Genomic DNA, 17,127 nt, shown 5'->3' with positions numbered 1-17,127 from the left:
GTTTTACAAATGTCTGGGAAATGAAAATTTCCGGAAAAACCGCTCGAAAATGCTGTTTCTGGTGATTTTGTTCGAGTAGGTTGGCACCAGTTGACGTTTGCGCACGTCAAACTACAAAAACAAACATGGCGCAGTGGGGCACGACTTCCGAATCGGGAATTCTACGCAAAAACAAACCCAAAGAGAACCACGACGACCTCCTGGTCTTCGGTTACGCTTGCAAGCTCTTCCGCGACGATGAGAAAGCCTCCTACATTGACAAAGGCAAACATCTCATTCCCTGGATGGGGGACGAGAAGCTCAAAATTGATAGGTTAGTTTGAGTCCAATGTGGCCACCTCTGAATTCGGATTGCGTTAGGTACGACTGTCGGGGAGCCCTGTCCGACCTTTCCTCCTACGAAGCCAGCAGAGAAGGCTTCGACGCGATGCGGTGGTTAGGCCTGAGCGACTCCGAGCGGAAACTCGAACAACTGTGCGACAAGGAGAGGTACCACTCGTTACATATCAACGAGGAAGAGGAGGAAATGTACAAAGGTAGGAACTAGGAAATCGCACTGTTTTAACAAACTGTTGATTGATGTGTGGCGCAGAGGAGGAGCAGAAAAGACAGAAAGCCAATGAGTTCCAGTACAGTTACGATGTTCCCACTGATCCCGCTCAAGAGATGGCACCCACGGTCCCCGAGCCCGAGGAGGAGGACGAGGAGTACGTGCCGTCGCCGCACCTAGACGTACCTGTAGATATTGCGATTGTGAGTTGGCAACTTTTGATACATTTTGGTTGAGAGACAGTTTTCAACAGCCAAAGACTGTGAAAGAAAACGCGCGGATCGAGAAGACTGCGCTGTTCGTGTGCAAACAAGGGCCCCAGATGGAGATCCTGATCAAGGCCAAGCAGGCTGACAACCCCCAGTTTGGATTTTTGAACCAAGGACACGACCTGTACAAGTATTATCGGCACGTGTTGGCGGCGATCAAGAGCGGACGTTATCAAGTCGCCTCAACAAATAAAAAAGGTCAGTGCTGTGAAAATTTGTCAAAATGGGGGCGCCAGTGTCACATGGTCTGTTTGAACCAATCAAAAAGGAGAGATTTTCTTATTGGTCGATTCAAACCTGTCAGCTGTCAAATTACGAAAATATTTGGATTTTCATGTTTTTCGTGGGTTTCTAGAGGAAAAGCGCGAGGAAAACGCCGAAAGCGGTTCCACAGAGGAGCACTATCTGCACCCGAGTCTGTTATCCGCCTCCAGCCAACCGGTAGGTTACCCCGGTCCTAAATCCGCTTATTTTGTGATAATTACGTCTTTGTATCATTAGTCTTAAAATAAACGCTTACATAATACAAATATCTTAGTTTTAATGTCGTGAACAACTAATGACGTTTTTTTCTGTTTGCAGGTACTAAGGTGATTATTCGTGTGTGTCGAAACGTTAACGACTGATAAAAAAAAAATAATATAAAAAAAATTGTCTTTGGAGCAATTTTCTAGGGATTTTAATTTTTGTTTTTTGACGATCAAAAAAAAAGAGATCGTTTTTTCTCGACGATTTAATTTAAACATTGCCACTGGTTAAGCAGAAAAATAACTTTTCCTTATTGTCTGACAGGATGTACAAACGAGTTCAATACCTTCAATACCATACAAGCCCTCGGCCAATTGTTCCTATTCACAATTGGTTAACAGGATTCAGGGGAGCAACCAGACGGAGGCGACACAAGCCGAAGCGACCAAACCGCCGGAAGCTTTCGCCCAAATGACGTACGAGCAGCAGCAGTACTACCAGTACTACTACGCGGCGCAGTACTACGAGTACTACAAGCAACTGGCGCAGTACCAGCAGGGAAACGGACAAGGTAAGAGTCGGTGAGCTGATAAAGGAGAGTTGATAACGTCGGTGCAGGTCAGAGCGTGCAGCCCCCCGAGACGCAGCTCGACCCCAGCGTCCAGAGCTACATCCAGCAGATGGCGTACGCCCAGTACGTGCAGCACCACACCTCCAACACCAACCCCTACGCTCAGATCGTGTCGAACGTGAGCGGCAAAGAAGTACCGAATCCGTACGCGGGGATGATACCGGAAGTGAGCGCCGCGAGCGAGGAGGTCAAGCCGCCCCCAGTGCCAAAAAGTGAACCGGAAGTTGTCGTCGAGAGCGAAGCCCCCAAAAACGTTTTGCTGTCGCTGGCTCAGTACGGCTCGGATTCCGAATCGGAGGAAGACGAGAGCCCCAAGGAAGACTTCAAAGTACCCACGGGGGAGACCCAAATCGTCATCGACAAGATGGCGACTTACGTTGCCAAAAACGGGGTCCAGTTCGAGGAGATCGTCAAGGCGAAGGGAGACCCCAGGTTCGAGTTCCTCAACGAGAACCACGAGTACTACAGGTACTACAAGAACAAGATCAAGAGTGCGGTGGAAGGCGAGGAGGCGGGTCAAGCCGCGACCGCGCCCCTCAAATCCAAAGAAAAGAAAGTGATAGGTTGGTAGTTGTTGTTTGTTTTTTGGGGTGGAGATTATAATTTGGATTGTGATTGACAGCTCCGGTGAGTTTCTCGATCAAGAAACCCAAAGACGACGGTCCCAAAGAAATCAAGAGCGCTTTGCCGGTCGAGGAAAGCGATGAAGAGGAGCCGAACCCACCGGAAACGGCCACCGTCACGCCCGCCGCCGACGCGACCAATAAGGAGGCGGAGTCGCCGAACGACACCGACCCCGCCCACAAGAACGGCACGATCTTCGACGGCGACGACCCCATCCTGGAGATGATCGACTTGACGGACGACGCGGAGGAGCGCAAGGACGCCAAAAGAGGTAAACACGTCGAATCAGTCGTCGATTCGTATCAAGCGGGTGTGGTCGCAGCCGAGGACAAGATCAAGGACAAGCTGGCGGCGGCGGCGCGCGAGAAGATGGTCTCGGTGGCGAGAGACCGCGCCCTCCAACTCGAACGCAAGAAGAAAGCCGCCGCCTTCCTCAAACTGAAGTCGGCGGAGAGCGGCGGCGGCGACGAGGCGAAAAGCGAACCGGCCGACGACCGGAAGAGGTCGCGCAGCAAGGAGAGGAAGAAGGAGGTGGTGCAAATCGACGATTCCGGCGACGAGGACGACAGGAAGAAGAGAGCCTCGAAGAAGAAGAAATCGCACAAAAGGTAACGTCGCCGCCGGTTTTGCGCCTTACTAGGAGTGCTGCTTTCAGAAAACACTCGAAGAGCAAGCACGACTCCAGAAGCAAGAAGAAGTCGAAGAAGAAAAGGAGAAGGTCGGAATCGTGCAGTTCCGCCAATTCGAAATCCTCGTGACCCCACAGTACAAATATCTTCTACAATATTATTATTATTTAAATGCGGTGTAAATAAATATACATAATTTTTTTATTTATTTAGTGATCAAGCTTAACCTTATTTACACTTAATTAGTTATCGATATCGGATTTATCGATCGATCTCGCCGAATACTACGTCTAGGGTACCTATGATGGCGACAATGTCGGCCAACATGTGATTCCTGCCTACTTTCTCCAGCGCCGCCAAGTGGGCGAAACCCGGAGCTTTGATTTTGCACCTGTAGGGCTTTGAACCGCCGTCGGACACCAGATACACCCCGAATTCACCCTTGGGTGCCTCGATGGCCGTATATGTGGCGCCAGGAGGCACCTGATAGCCTTGAGTGAACAATTTAAAGTGGTGGATCAAGGCCTCCATGGACGTCTTCAACAAAAAACAAGATCACACTCTGCAGAGAACAGAGGGCGCCACTCAAGGCGAAACCTGTCGCGCCTGCGCACTCACCTTCATCTCCGCGCGGCTAGGTGGCGTTAGCTTCGCGTCGTCCGTCTTGACCTCCCCTGGGGGCATCTGGTTGAGGCACTGGTCGATGATCCGCAGCGACTGCCTCATCTCCTCGATGCGGCACAAGTACCTGTCGTAGCAGTCCCCCTTTATCCCGATAGGGACGTCGAACTCCACCAGATCGTAGGCGTCGTAAGGTTGCACTTTGCGCAAGTCCCACTTGATGCCGGAGCCTCTGAGCATCACCCCGCTAGACCAGAAACAATGAGTGGGGTTTTTGTGGGGGTGGAGCGCCAAACCTGAATCCTAAATTGAGAGCGTCTTCGGCCGACACGATTCCGATGTCTTGGGTGCGCTGCACCCAAATCCTGTTGGTCGTGAGGACGTCCTCGACTTCGTCCAGTCTCTCGCTGAATTTCGCCGCGAACTCGTAGATGTCGTCCATCAGTCCTAAAGGCATGTCGAGGTAGACGCCCCCAGGTCTGACGTAAGCGGCGTGCATGCGCGCCCCCGAGACTCTCTCGTAAAACTCCATCATCTTCTCGCGCTCTTCGAACAGCCAGAAGAAGGGGGTGAGGGCCCCCACGTCCAAAGCGTGCGTCCCCACGGCCATGATGTGGTTCAGAATTCGAGTGATCTCGGCGAACAGCGCTTCAATGAGATTGTCAATACGCGAAATTTGTACGACGAAATGGGGACTCACTTCGAATGTACTTGGCTCTGATGGGGACGTCAATATTGAGGAGCTTCTCGACGGCGAGACTGTAACACTGCTCGTTGCACATCATCGAGACGTAGTCGAGCCGGTCGAAATAGGGGAGGGCTTGAGTGTAGGTCTTGTACTCGATCAGTTTCTCTGTGCCCCGATGCAACAAACCAATGTGGGGGTCCGCGCGTTTCACCACCTAAAAACCGATAAGTAACTCCACACAAGCCACGAGACACGTCCTACCTCTCCGTCAAGCTCCAAGACCAACCTCAAGACGCCGTGGGCGGCGGGATGTTGGGGGCCAAAATTCAAAGTCATATTTTTGACAGACCGTTCTACCGGCGCCTTCTGGGCGCTCCACGGGGGCAGCAGCCACTTGCTGGTCACCTCGTCGGGGTACATGACGGGGCCGTTGAACTGCGCCACCCAATCCGCATCCGGATACCACTTTGCCTTCTGACTACCACTAACAACAACATAACCTCACTTTCTATTACATAATTATTTCAAGGGTTGATTGGATCGATCGGGTGGTCAATTTGCACGTACCTGGTGTGAACGAGGGCGGCGCCATTAGCCGCCACCAGTTTCGACGGCGAAACCGGTCCGACTTTGCGGAAAATCGCGTTCAAAAGTGCTGTTGCCATTTTGACATTTGTTGGGGCCCGGAGGTGGCTACAATTTCGACAAACGTCAGCGTAAGGTTACGTCAAAGTCATTAGCGATTTTCAAATTAATTAAGGTAATGGGGCTGGATTATCGACGAGCGATAGAGAGTGGCGGCGAAGAAGGCTAATCAGTGTGAATTGGCGGAATTAACTGGTTCTCGGCGATAGCGGTCGATTTGCCAGTGGCGTACGAGGCCCCCGTCGACTAAAATCGCGAAAATTAAAAATGTGAAGTGTGCGCTGGAGAACGCAAGTGCTGCGCTCTGTGTAATCGATACGCTAATTCAGTTAGTTTGCTCTGGATTAATAAATGTTGTTTGTAGCTGACTGGTGGTTTCTTTTTAAAAGTGCCACCAAAGATTTTCTCGAGGGAAATTTCTTTGGAAAAATTGCGCCGCCGATGCGTACACAATCGAGGCAATCAGACGTTCAGTAAATTAGTTTCGTATTTCATTGTAGGAGCGTAAAATATGTACATATTAATTGTTTCCCATATTTAAATTAGATGTTTCCGCAGGAACTTCGTGATATTGTTTTGGAACCGTACCGCATTTCATTTTTGAATAAACAAATTAGTCGGCTTTTTCTGCTTGAGCGATAGCGCGCTTTCGCCGGTCATGTCATCACTTTGCGTTTTCTTTCTCCTCTTGAGATTGATCTTCACCATCGAGGAAATCACTATTGACAGGTAAAAAATAGTACCGCGAGTGCCACCTGAAACAAAAGATGATTTGACAGTAACGAGATCCAGCAGCGCAACGTTCCGCGGACCAAGAAAATGAATTACTACTGGAACGTCCCCACCTTCCAGTGCGACTCCCACGGGATGAACTTCACCGACCTCGCCGCCAAATTCGGGATCCTCCAGAACGAGGACGACAGGTTCAGGGGCGACGAGATCGTGATCCTGTACGATCCTGGCAGCTTCCCGGCGCTCCTCAACGATAACACCAAGATAATCAGGCGGAACGGGGGGGTCCCCCAGGAAGGCAACCTCACCCTCCACTTGACCCTCTTCGAGGAGCTCGTCGACGAGCTCATCCCTTTGGAGTTTTCCGGTTTGGGGATCATCGACTTCGAGAGCTGGCGCCCCATCTTCCGCCAGAATTTCGGCAAACTCGCCCCTTACAAGGAGATCTCGGTTGAAATCGAGCAACAGAGCCACCCTTTCTGGCCCAAATTCCTCATAGAGAAAGAGGCGAGTCGACGGTTCGAGTTCCACGCGAGGCGCTTCATGGAGGAGACTCTGTACGTGGCGGAAAACTTGCGGCCCAACGCCACGTGGGGGTACTACGCGTACCCCTACTGTTTCAACATGGCGCCCAACAACATGAAAATGGCGTGTCCCAACGAAGTCCAGAAGGAGAACGACAGGTAAGAGAGACATTGTCAGTTCTAATCTTGCAGCGACTCGGGGCTTGCAGAATCGATTGGTTGTTCCGCCTCAGCGGCAATCTCTACCCCTCGGTGTACTTCGAGAGTCGCCTCTCCGCCAAAGAGAAGGTCCAGATGATCGAGGGGCGGGTGCAGGAAGCGCACCGAGTCGCCGATCATGGCAAGACGAAAGGGCGCACCCCCAAGGTCGTGCCCTACTTCTGGTACAAGTACCACGGAGGGGAAGTCTTTCTCACGAAGGTGGTACCGGTTTGTGTGTCTCGATACTTGTTCTAAGGTAGAAAATCTTGCAGGAGGACGTCTTCAACGCGTTTTTAACGCTGTCGACGTCCGACGTCGACGGGGTAGTCATATGGGGTAGCAGTAATGACGTCAATACAAAGCAGAAGTGTGCGGAGTTGTACCAATATGTTGATAATGTCTTGGGTCCCAATCTAGTCAATAATTTCGAATGAGTTGATTAAATTATAAAAAGCAAAATTCGTTTATTATTATTATTGTTGTGGTGTCTTTACAATATTCGGAAGGAAATCTAGATCATGAGCTACTTATTTGTAATACTTATATTAAAATGAAGAACAAATAGAAGGACGAGACAAAAAAAACAAAGAGAAAAAATGGAACGCAAGTAGGTGTGCGAATTTAATTTTTTATTGCGCTGGCGCAAAATAAGATCAAAAGTGCTGTGTGCAAGAGTGCAAGTACTCATTAATGCTTGGTTGTTGTTGGTTGCAAAAACAAGTGACAGTGAGTTGTTGCAAAGTGTTGTGCGTGTGCAGTTGTAAGTTTAGATTGAAACAATCGCCAGTGTCTACATAATGGGCAAGAAAAATAAGGATACAATAAGTACTGAAACAAACAGAAAGACAAAGAAAAATGGAAAACAATGTAAGATGTAGGTAGTCAAAAATGTTGGAACATTTGTTGTTTTGAGCAATTAGGGAATATTTTCCAGCGTTGTGCAATAAATGGTGCCGGCTGAGTAAACATGGGTTGCGTGGGAATCCATGGATGACGTCGACGCTATTTCAAAATGTTGCGTACCTACATTGTTGTGCATTTTATCTAGAGATGAGAAGTAATTACCTACTACAAAAAAGTTTTGTGCGTAAAATGTCATGTTGCAGAACTTTACAGAAACAAATCTGTTTAAATTCAACTGTTTTTGAAAATTAGTCTTGACACGCTGTATACTAATAAAGTAAATAATTATTTTGTCTTTCCTTAGCCTATACAGGCTATTTCGCGAGTGATAATGAGCGCGGCGGAATTGAAAATGCAACCCAAAATATATTTGCAAAGCAAACCTGGACAGAAAACGCAATCCAAAATACATTTGCAAAGCAAACCTGGACAATATCGCATTTGCTTTGCAAATGTATTCTGGGTTGCATTTTCAATTCCGTCGCGCTCATTATCACTTACTCGCGAAATACACAGGCTGATTCACGTAGCTCGTTCGTTAGAAACTTTCCGATTTCCCAAAATCGTATGAATATGAAAATGAGTATCCGACTATAATGGACTGCTTCAAGCTCAAATAAAATATTTTCAAAATGGCAACACTTCCGGAAATACCGGAAATCGACGCCATATTTGTTTTTTTAATTAGTTAGAATGTCCTTTTGTCAACACTTATCTGTCATGGTTTTTGAGCTGTCATTTTTTTCACAAAAAAACGGGGTTGCAGGGCTTCATTAAAAAATGTATAACTCCTGAACCATTGAAAATACAAAACTGATTTTTTTTTTAATTGAATTGTTAAAGGTTTGGCCGATCTTCTACGCTACTAGTGTTCAAATCTGTCCAGTTGTATCATTATCAGTGTCCGGACAAAATAGTACCGGACAAGTCAACCAGTACAACTTTGCGTAGTCCCTCGCTCGCACATAAACACGATTCCGCTGGTTCCCTGTCATTGAAAACGAACCAGCTGAATCGTGTTTATATGTGAGTGGGGTATTACGCAAAGTTGTACTGGTCGACTTGTTCGGTACTATTTCGTCCGGACACTGATCATTATTATAGTGAGGCCATAATGCGTCTACCGGTAGTGTGACGTATAAGATTTTTTAGTATACTGAGACAATTATTTAAAAGAAAATAAATTTAAATAAAAAAATTTGGCTTTGAAAAAGATTGCTATGCCTTGTTAAATACTATGATAACAAACGATTCATCAAAATTCAGTCTGTCGAAGTTTTTCATGTGGTTTCTTTCATTTGTGCTAACTCCTTTAATAAAATGAATTCTCACAACCGAACCGAAGCAGAAGTCAAGTTTTCTTCCTAGACCACCTTTTGCGCGATCAAACTTATTGCCCCAAAAATCATCGGGAATATATTTGACAGAGTACAAGTTGTTCTACAATTGGAGAATACGAAATAAAGTTGTTTGGATTGATCAAAGGGTAATGCTTGCCTTTAGAAAACCATTTCAATGATATAACTAATTGTACATTTAATTTTTATATAAATAAAAACCAATAAATCTGACAAATTATTTGACATTTCCTAAAGTAAAACGGACTAGACCATAAACATGTGTCTACCGGACTCGTCGTCAAGGCAGTAGACACGTACTATCAGCACAGCATACTAAAAAGAGTTTACAAGGCTCATCAAAAAATAATTAATCAAAACCAATTAAATTATTTTTGAAAAAGTGTATTATAAACACAAACAAATTTAACTGTCAATTGTTGCAATTACATACGTTGATAATGCATTTTGATTCGTTTCGAAAGTCATTTTCATATCGCTCCTGGGATCGAATCAGTAGAGAACCGCACTTGCAGCGTTGGTAATTCCGTGGTTATTTTCTTGCACTTCAAGAAAATCGCCTTCAAAGTTTTCATCGGGCATTAAAGCCATTCTTTCTTTTCTTTCTTTTTGCAACAAATTTCACAAAACTTCTGACAGTATTTTTGTTGTTTATCTCAACACCATGACGACGTAAGTATAATTGCCCCACCGCCTTTCATTCATCATAAATAACAATTAAAAAACGAAATTTAAAGACTGAAGGTGGAAATAAAAGTTTGTATGCAACTCGCCTAGCAATTAATCTTTACTGGACTTACTGGCTTATGGAAACTCGTTCCTTACGTCACTCGTCCCACAATTGCCAGCGCGCCCGTAAAGATTAATTTACTAAGCGCGTCACATAAATAACTATAAATGACCTTAAAAACCTGCCCATTTTACTTGAAATTCAGCAGAGTTTCATGAGCGTGGACTAGTTGTTTTTTTTTTATAAATATCTTAAAAATTGGCCATTTTCTGGAGTGTATATCGTTTGGGTACACACCAAATTTTTCAATTAACATAATTTTTTTAAATAAATTTTATCTTCTTTATCTTTTTATTTGGTCAAACATGTTCCTTTCCTCATTTATTGCATGTAGGTGTCTTCTACTGTATCTAAGACACTCTTTTATTCTATTTAGTATTTTTATTTTAACAAAGAATTTTGACTTCAGCATAAATAAACCGAACAAAGACCCTACTCAAAGAAATGTATTGTGAAATACAAAAACAGATAAGGAACAATGTACCTAATCGCAGTGAAAATATTTTGCTAAAAAAATCAAATAATGTGTCATACTGATAACTTTATCTTATCTTGAACTTCTGCTTTTGCACAAGTTGCAGCCAAATATAAAATAAAAAAAGCTCAGATAAAGTTAGGTTGTGGACTGTGGTACCTACTGTAGAAGTACAATAAATTCTCTTGCGAGTGCTGCAAAGAAGTTAAATTGAAAAAATCGTCCAAATATTTATACTATGGGCAAGAAAAAAAGGGGTAAGCACTCAACTCTAAGCATTAAGAAAAACAAAAATTGTTTCGTTGTCGAGTGGGTGAGGGATTTTTTGTTTTTGGGAAATTATTTTGCCGTGAAAATTGAAAACTTGCCAATAGAGAAATATTTCACAATATTGCGCAACAAATCGCAACGGGAATCCCGGAATGACGTCATCCTTATTTTAACATGCCACGTATATAAGCTATCGGCTTGTGACAAGATTATTTACGTTTCAGGAGGTAGAGGAAAAGGGTCGAAAGGCTCCAAAGGTCAGACAGTCGCGTCTAGACCGGAGGTCGCGGAAGAACGACGAGAACAAGAACCGTTGGTACCACCGATTCCTCCATTCAGAACAGGAGCGCCTGGTGCAAAACCGGAAGCATTTGGACGAGGTGGAGGAAGTTTTAAGTCGCCCAGACCCAAAGACAAAAATCAAAAAGGTTTTGGACCGTCCGGGACAACTGAAGAGACAAAAGTGGAGACTTTGGGAGGAGCTGTTCACCCGGAGAAGACAGTCAGAGTGGCGACGAAGTCGTACTTTCCGCACAACCATCCGAGTTACGACGCTCAAAAGCTTCTCTATAATGCAAAACGACTACCTGTGGCAAACGACGTCGTAACCGGAAAGGTAACAATTCAGACTGACATTGGGGAAAAACAAGAATTCACAATAAGGATTCAACTCAACGGTACTGTCGATTTGTCGCCACTACATAATTTACTACAAAAGAAAAACATTGGTGAGGATGAAGCGTACCAGTGTGTCGCAGCTGTGCTGAGAAAAGCATTCAGCGACTCTTCTGCCAACATGGAAAAACGCTTGGACCTCACTTTAAACCAAAACGAAGAGTTTTTGGGTACTGAAACTCGACAACACTCTGGAAAAATGTCGGAAGATTTGGTACCCGCTCTCGACGAGGATTTGAAGAACTGTGATCTGCAAAACGAGCGAGCAATACACCGTCACTCGTCAACACCAACCATGAAAGGAAAAAAGAAGACGAAGAGTACCATGCACAAGGAAGACACAGCACTGAAATCCTTCTTTCCGCAGTACTTTCTGAGCAGTAATTTGTGGTCGTCGGAACTCCCACTTGGTACCAATATCCAAGAGTGGAGAGTAATCGGAGTGGAGGTTCGACGCGAAGTTGTCAACTCCCAAATCGACGTTTTCATCAAAATGGTACGATCGCATGAGTAAGAAAACAAAATAATTTCACTTGTTGTTGCAGTTGAGGAGTTTGGGGGCGACTAGCGGGATCACGTTCTGCCACCCCGAAGATACCATTTACATCACGAACCAGGAGACTGACCTGGTGAGTTGCTACCAGAAGAACAAGTCGTTGCAGTTGATGGTGGTGGTGGTTCCGGACCGCAAAGACGCCCTCTTCTGGCAAAAACGATCTTTGGAGAGTGCGATTCATTGCCTCACAGCTGGGACTCTGTTCAGGATGAATGAGGCCACGGTGAGGAACATTTTACAGAAGATCAAAGCTGGTCGACCATGGGGTCCACAACCGGAGCCTCGCCATCGGCCCACGAGGACATAGGACCCACTGGGGCTTCAGAACTTGACAAAACGAACTATAGCTATATTTAACCATATAACTAAATTGTATGTTTTTTTTTTTTGTAAAACGTCATGTTGGTAATGATGTAGAACTTTACAAAAATAAATCTGTTTAAACTCACCTGTTTTTGAAAATTAATTTTGACACGCTATATACCTACTAACAAAGTAAACAAAGTAATTAATAATTATGGTAGTAAATTCCATTATTCCTACCTGCGGCACAGGGTAGTTGTGAATTGTTTCCATTTTTATTTTTTCTTGGATATACAGGGTGACTTTGAAAGTGGTCCAGATATTTTCACCAGTGGTAGAAATTATTTCAAAAAAGTTTAGGAGCCACTGTATTTTACGAAAAAAATGGGTTAAAAAATCATAGTAGACCTTTTCGTTGTCATTTAATTCACAAATAAGTCACTCCAATCACAAATGGCTTTCACCAACCTGATCAATGGGGAAACCATTTTTATTACTCCAGCTCGCGAGTGTATATTTGGTTGCGTTCTTAAGGTCCCACAAAGTGACCTCGATATTATTTATCTTGGACTACTGCGCTTGCGCACAGCAATCATAAAGAGGAAAGGAAAGCGAAAGAAAAGTACAGTTGTACTTACGACGTGTAAGCAATAAGTTGTGATCAATAATTTGTCACCGTACACTGCTAAAAGAAGTGCTAGGAAGTATAATAAATTTTCTTGCGAGTGCTCCTGCGAAGTAACATTGTAAGAATCATCTAAATATCTACACGATGGCCAATAAAAAAAGGGGTATGTACTTAACTAAGCAGAAAGGAAAAATGGTTTCTTTGTCGAGAGGCTGAGAGATTTAACCGGAAAAAAAAACAAAACTCGGTTAAAAACGTTAAAACTGACAGATTTGTTGTTCTTGGGAAATTATTTTACGGTAAAAATTGAAAAATTGACAATTGAGAAATATTTCGCAATATTGCGCAATAAATCACAACGGCTGGGTAAATGTGGGAACCCCAGGATGACGTCATCCGTATTTCAACATATAGTAAAGTCCAATTTTTACCCATTTGCGAAACGTCATTATGTCACTTCACGTATTAGGATCAGAAACAAATTTGAATTGATCATAAATAACTAAATATTATTATAATAATTTGTTGACAATTGTTTCAAAAGGTTAAGTTTGTAATCAATGTAATAAGTGAAAGAGATTAAAAATTGTCAAATTGACAGAAAAAACGAGGAAGAAATCGTGACGTCACCTCAAAAGGGTAAAAATGTCGATGGTAAAAATTACACTATATAATTCCCGGTAGGCGTGGATTATCTAAAGTGAGCTTTGTTATGTCAAAAAATGTACTAAACATGTGAAATCGTCATTAGTTTATTTCAAGGTTATGCGTCACATTATTTTGACCTACTTATAGTAAATTCAAAAAACTTCTGAACTGTCAAAATTACATTTTAAATAAAATGCTTGTTTTGACTAAACTTGGATATAAAAAATGTTCGCTATAGTGTACCGACATCAAAATCTAGTTACAAAATATATTTAGGTTATGTTTTCATTTTTAATCATTGAACTAAAAATGTTTTGAATCATTCATTGCTTCGAACACTTGAAGTGAAATGCAGCAACTAAATGAAAAGAAATTGCACACAACTTTTTTTTTGTAATATTTTTGACATTTTTGAAAACAAAATCGAATCACGACCTTGACAAGTAGAGATACAGATATGTTGTGACAAAGGCGGCTTGTGACAATATAAATCATTTTTTAGGAGGTAGAAGAAAAGGGTCGAAAGCCTCCGAAGGTCAGACCGTGAACGAGGGTGCCAGTGATGAAATGACGTCATCGACAGTCCCATCTACCCCGGACGTCAGGGAAGAACGACGGGAACAAGAACCACCGGTACCACCGACTCCTCCATCCGGAACAAGAGCGAGTGAAGCAAAACCGGAAGATTTTCCAGCATTTGGACAAAGTGGAGGAAGTTTTGAGTCAGCTTGGGGTAAAGGTTCGCCGTGGAAAGGAGCCAGGCCCAAAGATAAAAATCAAAAAAGTTCTGGATCCTCCGGGACAACTGAAGAGAAAAGAATGGGACCGAAAGAAGTACCAACAAGAGGTCAAGGACCAATGAAGGATTTGTCTGTGGAGGATGGACGGGGTGAGCACTTTTGACAAGCATTTTCTTGGGTTACAATTCATTTTTATCATTTTTCAGGGGGTAAAAGAGGTTCCGGAGATCAATATGTGGAGGGTGGTACCAGTCCGGGAACGGTTCCTTCTAGACAAGAGATGGGGAAAAGACGAGACGTCCCAAAAGGACCGACACCACAGACGCGTCCATCTGGAGGAAGAGCTATTGGACCAGAACCGAAAAAACTTCCTTCGGGACAAGGTGGAGGAAGTGGTGGGTCAGTTTGGGGTAAAGGTTCGCCATGGCAGGGAGCCAGACCCAAAGAACGCCAAGAAAGTTCTGGATCGCCAGGACAAACAAGAGTAGAGACTCGGGGAGGAATTACGCCGAAAGCAGTACCAACACCTCAAGGACAAGTGAAAGAGTTGTCTTTGACGCAAGTTGGTGAACATTTGAAGGACAAGCTCGGTACCTTGGGCTGCAAGATCCAGATCGAGACCAACCACATGCGTGTTGACCTCGGAAGTCTCACCCAAGTCTACCGTTACGACGTGAGCGTCCAACCGGAGAAGAAACCAAAGAAGATGGTCAGAGTGGCGATGGATCTGTTCCGGAAGTCGTACTTCCCCCAGAACCATCCGAGTTACGACGGCCAAAAGCTTCTCTACAGCGCAAAACGACTACCTTTGCCAGGCGACGTCGTAACCGGAAAGGTAACAATTCAGACTGACAGAGGGGAAGAACAAGAGTTCACAATCACGATCAAACTCACCGGTACTGTCGATCTATCGCCGCTACGTCATTTACTACAAAAGAAAAACGTAGGCGAAGATGAAGCGTTCCAGTGTGTTGAAGTTGTTTTCAAACAAGCCTACACTAGTTCGTTTATCAACGTGGGGAGGCGTTTCTACTTCAAGTCACTCCAAAACGAGTACCTGCTGGGTACTGGAGCTCAAATGTACTTGGGAGGGTACCAAGCGATGTCGAAGGGTTGGGTACCATTCTTGAATGTAGACGTCGCCCACAAAGCCTTCACAGTTGCAATTCCTTTGACGGAGTTGGTGGTACAAATGTGCAATACCAGAAACCGTCCCGTAACACTTGACAATCTGAAAACCTTCTCTCTGGCATCGTACCACTTCGAAGAGTTGAACCAATATCTGAAGGGTTTCAAAGTGGTCTACCAGATCCCAAACCATCCAGGTTCGAAGAAGGTGTACAGAATTAACGGCCTCGAAGAGCGTCCCTCTTGGATGAGGTTCTTGCAAGAGAACCAATGGGTCACGGTTGAAGAGTACTTCCAAACGAAGTGGCGCTGCGTTTTGAGGTACCCCAACCTGCCGACTCTCTGGGTGGGGAACATGAAGAAGAACATCTACCTCCCTTTGGAGTACTGCGTGCTCCAGGAGGGCCAACCCATCGACTCTTCAAAGATGGTAAAGACCCAGACATCCGCAATGAGCAATCACTCGGCAACATCCACCACCGAACGCAAGAACAAGATCCAGAAGATCATGCAAAGAGCCGAACACAACCAGAACCCGTGCGTCAAAGAGTTCGGGTTTTCGGTCGGCAACGGGTTCCAACAGGTGGAGGGCAGAGTGCTGGATGCGCCACGTCTGAGGTACTCGGAAGGCACCGTGGAACCCAGCAACGGCAGTTGGTGGGCCAAGAAGTTTCTAAATGGAGCCACGATACGCAAATGGAGGGTGGTGGGAGTAGAAATTGCACACTCTCTCAACTCCAAGATCGGGGATCTGATCCGAATGGTAAGTTGCCAGTGGTACCAAAATAAAACAAGAGATAATTTTTTTGTTGCGCAGCTCATCAGCCTCGGGAAGACCAGCGGGATGACTTTCTCTCCCCCGGAAGCCACCATTTTTATTTCCAACCAAAAAGCAGCCTTGGAGAGGTGTTTTCAACAGAACAAGTCGCTGCAGTTGCTCTTGGTGGTGCTTCCCAACAACAAAGATTCGTACTTCTGGGTGAAGCAATCCGCCGAGTTGACAGTCGGTTGTTTGACTCAGTGCGTCAAATGTGACACACTCTTCAAGTTGAGCGAAACAACAGTCCGGAACATCCTCCTGAAGATCAACACCAAATCCAACGGGCTCAACCATGTCGTGCACGACCTGAAGCTAGTCACGGACGAGACGTGCATGGTGATGGGCGCCGACGTGACCCACCCGAGCCCCCAAGCCACCGCGATCCCCAGCGTGGTGGCCGTGACCGCCTCCGAAGACCTCACCGCCACCAAATACAACATCTCCGTCGACCTGCAAGTCCCGCGACAGACCATGTCGGAGATGATCCAGAACTTGGAGACCATCACCGTCGACAAGCTCCGCACGTTCATCGCCCGCAACAACACTCCCCCCGCTAGGATCTACTTCTTCAGGGACGGCGTGTCCGAAGGGGAGTTCGACAGGGTCAGAGACGTGGAGATCAAGGCGATCCTGAGGGCGTGCGCTACCGTCTGCAAGAACCGCCTTCCCAAGCTCACGTTCCTGGTGGTGCAGAAGCGCCACCACACCAGATTCTTCCCGACGGGGAGGGAAAGTACCGGAGAAGAGAAGTTCCGCAACGTACCCGTGGGTACCTGCGTGGACCGCGTCATCACCGACCCGACCCTCCAGAATTTCTATCTGCAGTCGCACAGCAGCTTCAAAGGAGTGGCGAGGCCCACAAAGTACTGGACTCTCTACGACGAGAACAAGCTCACCAACGATGACGTCCAGGCACTGACGTTCCACCTGTGCCACGTCTTCACTAGGTGCAACAAGTCGGTCAGTTATCCGGCTCCCACGTATTTTGCCCATCTGGCGGCAGATAGAGCCAAAGGGTACCTCTACAAACAGGAAATCCGGATGGAAGAGCTCAATTTGGATTTGGTCAAGATCCAGAAGGATTTTGCCAGGGCCAATCCCATGTTCTTTTCTTAGATGAAGCAGGTTCCGGACGTGGTGGTGGAGAAAAAATCTATAGTATCATATCTTAGGGGGTACTCTTGTAAAATGTTAGTGGTGTAGGGTTTTAGAAAAATAAATATCTTTGAGCAATGATTTTATTGGTTTTTA

General features: G+C 45.3%; 4 protein-coding genes across 9 annotated transcripts; 3 read left to right on the top strand and 1 right to left on the bottom strand.

Moving 5' to 3' along the window:
• Window positions 1-92: 92 nt before the first annotated feature.
• On the top strand, window positions 93-3,379 carry su(w[a]) (suppressor of white-apricot). Of its 2 annotated transcripts, XM_069043541.1 has the most exons (10): window positions 94-313; window positions 361-536; window positions 593-753; window positions 804-1,017; window positions 1,175-1,260; window positions 1,612-1,858; window positions 1,906-2,481; window positions 2,541-2,813; window positions 2,865-3,150; window positions 3,198-3,379. In XM_069043541.1, exons 1-10 carry the CDS (start codon window positions 126-128, stop codon window positions 3,298-3,300), a joined length of 2,310 nt encoding a protein of 769 aa, XP_068899642.1. In that variant the 5' UTR covers window positions 94-125; the 3' UTR covers window positions 3,301-3,379. The 2 variants fall into 2 exon arrangements, with proteins under 2 accessions (XP_068899641.1, XP_068899642.1); XM_069043540.1 differs by having other exon boundaries at window positions 93-313; window positions 2,541-3,150.
• On the bottom strand, window positions 3,355-5,292 carry ND-49 (NADH dehydrogenase (ubiquinone) 49 kDa subunit). Its single transcript, XM_069043543.1, has 6 exons — window positions 5,048-5,292; window positions 4,742-4,964; window positions 4,493-4,694; window positions 4,089-4,440; window positions 3,790-4,039; window positions 3,355-3,708 (listed from the first exon to the last, which is right to left on the bottom strand). Exons 1-6 carry the CDS (start codon window positions 5,143-5,145, stop codon window positions 3,433-3,435), a joined length of 1,401 nt encoding a protein of 466 aa, XP_068899644.1. The 5' UTR covers window positions 5,146-5,292; the 3' UTR covers window positions 3,355-3,432.
• LOC138127511 (hyaluronidase-like) lies at window positions 5,292-12,057 on the top strand. Of its 5 annotated transcripts, none has more exons than XM_069043547.1 (9): window positions 5,292-5,433; window positions 5,490-5,621; window positions 5,684-5,854; window positions 5,905-6,540; window positions 6,591-6,801; window positions 6,855-7,456; window positions 7,517-10,365; window positions 10,603-11,549; window positions 11,599-12,057. In XM_069043547.1, exons 3-6 carry the CDS (start codon window positions 5,784-5,786, stop codon window positions 7,014-7,016), a joined length of 1,080 nt encoding a protein of 359 aa, XP_068899648.1. In that variant the 5' UTR covers window positions 5,292-5,433; window positions 5,490-5,621; window positions 5,684-5,783; the 3' UTR covers window positions 7,017-7,456; window positions 7,517-10,365; window positions 10,603-11,549; window positions 11,599-12,057. The 5 variants fall into 5 exon arrangements, with proteins under 5 accessions (XP_068899648.1, XP_068899647.1, XP_068899650.1 ...); XM_069043546.1 differs by having other exon boundaries at window positions 5,490-5,629; XM_069043549.1 differs by lacking the exon at window positions 7,517-10,365 and having other exon boundaries at window positions 5,490-5,854; window positions 6,855-7,449.
• Window positions 12,058-12,542: 485 nt separating this feature from the next.
• On the top strand, window positions 12,543-17,112 carry LOC138128018 (protein argonaute-3-like). The gene is made up of 4 exons (XM_069044206.1): window positions 12,543-12,703; window positions 13,691-14,077; window positions 14,135-15,819; window positions 15,874-17,112. Exons 1-4 carry the CDS (start codon window positions 12,685-12,687, stop codon window positions 16,990-16,992), a joined length of 3,210 nt encoding a protein of 1,069 aa, XP_068900307.1. The 5' UTR covers window positions 12,543-12,684; the 3' UTR covers window positions 16,993-17,112.
• Window positions 17,113-17,127: the final 15 nt, after the last annotated feature.

This window comes from Tenebrio molitor, chromosome 4 (assembly GCF_963966145.1).
Source record: "Tenebrio molitor chromosome 4, icTenMoli1.1, whole genome shotgun sequence".
Lineage (NCBI taxonomy): Eukaryota > Metazoa > Arthropoda > Insecta > Coleoptera > Tenebrionidae > Tenebrio > Tenebrio molitor.
Note: the sequence above shows the minus strand (reverse complement) of the source record. Positions and strands in the feature narration are given on the sequence as shown.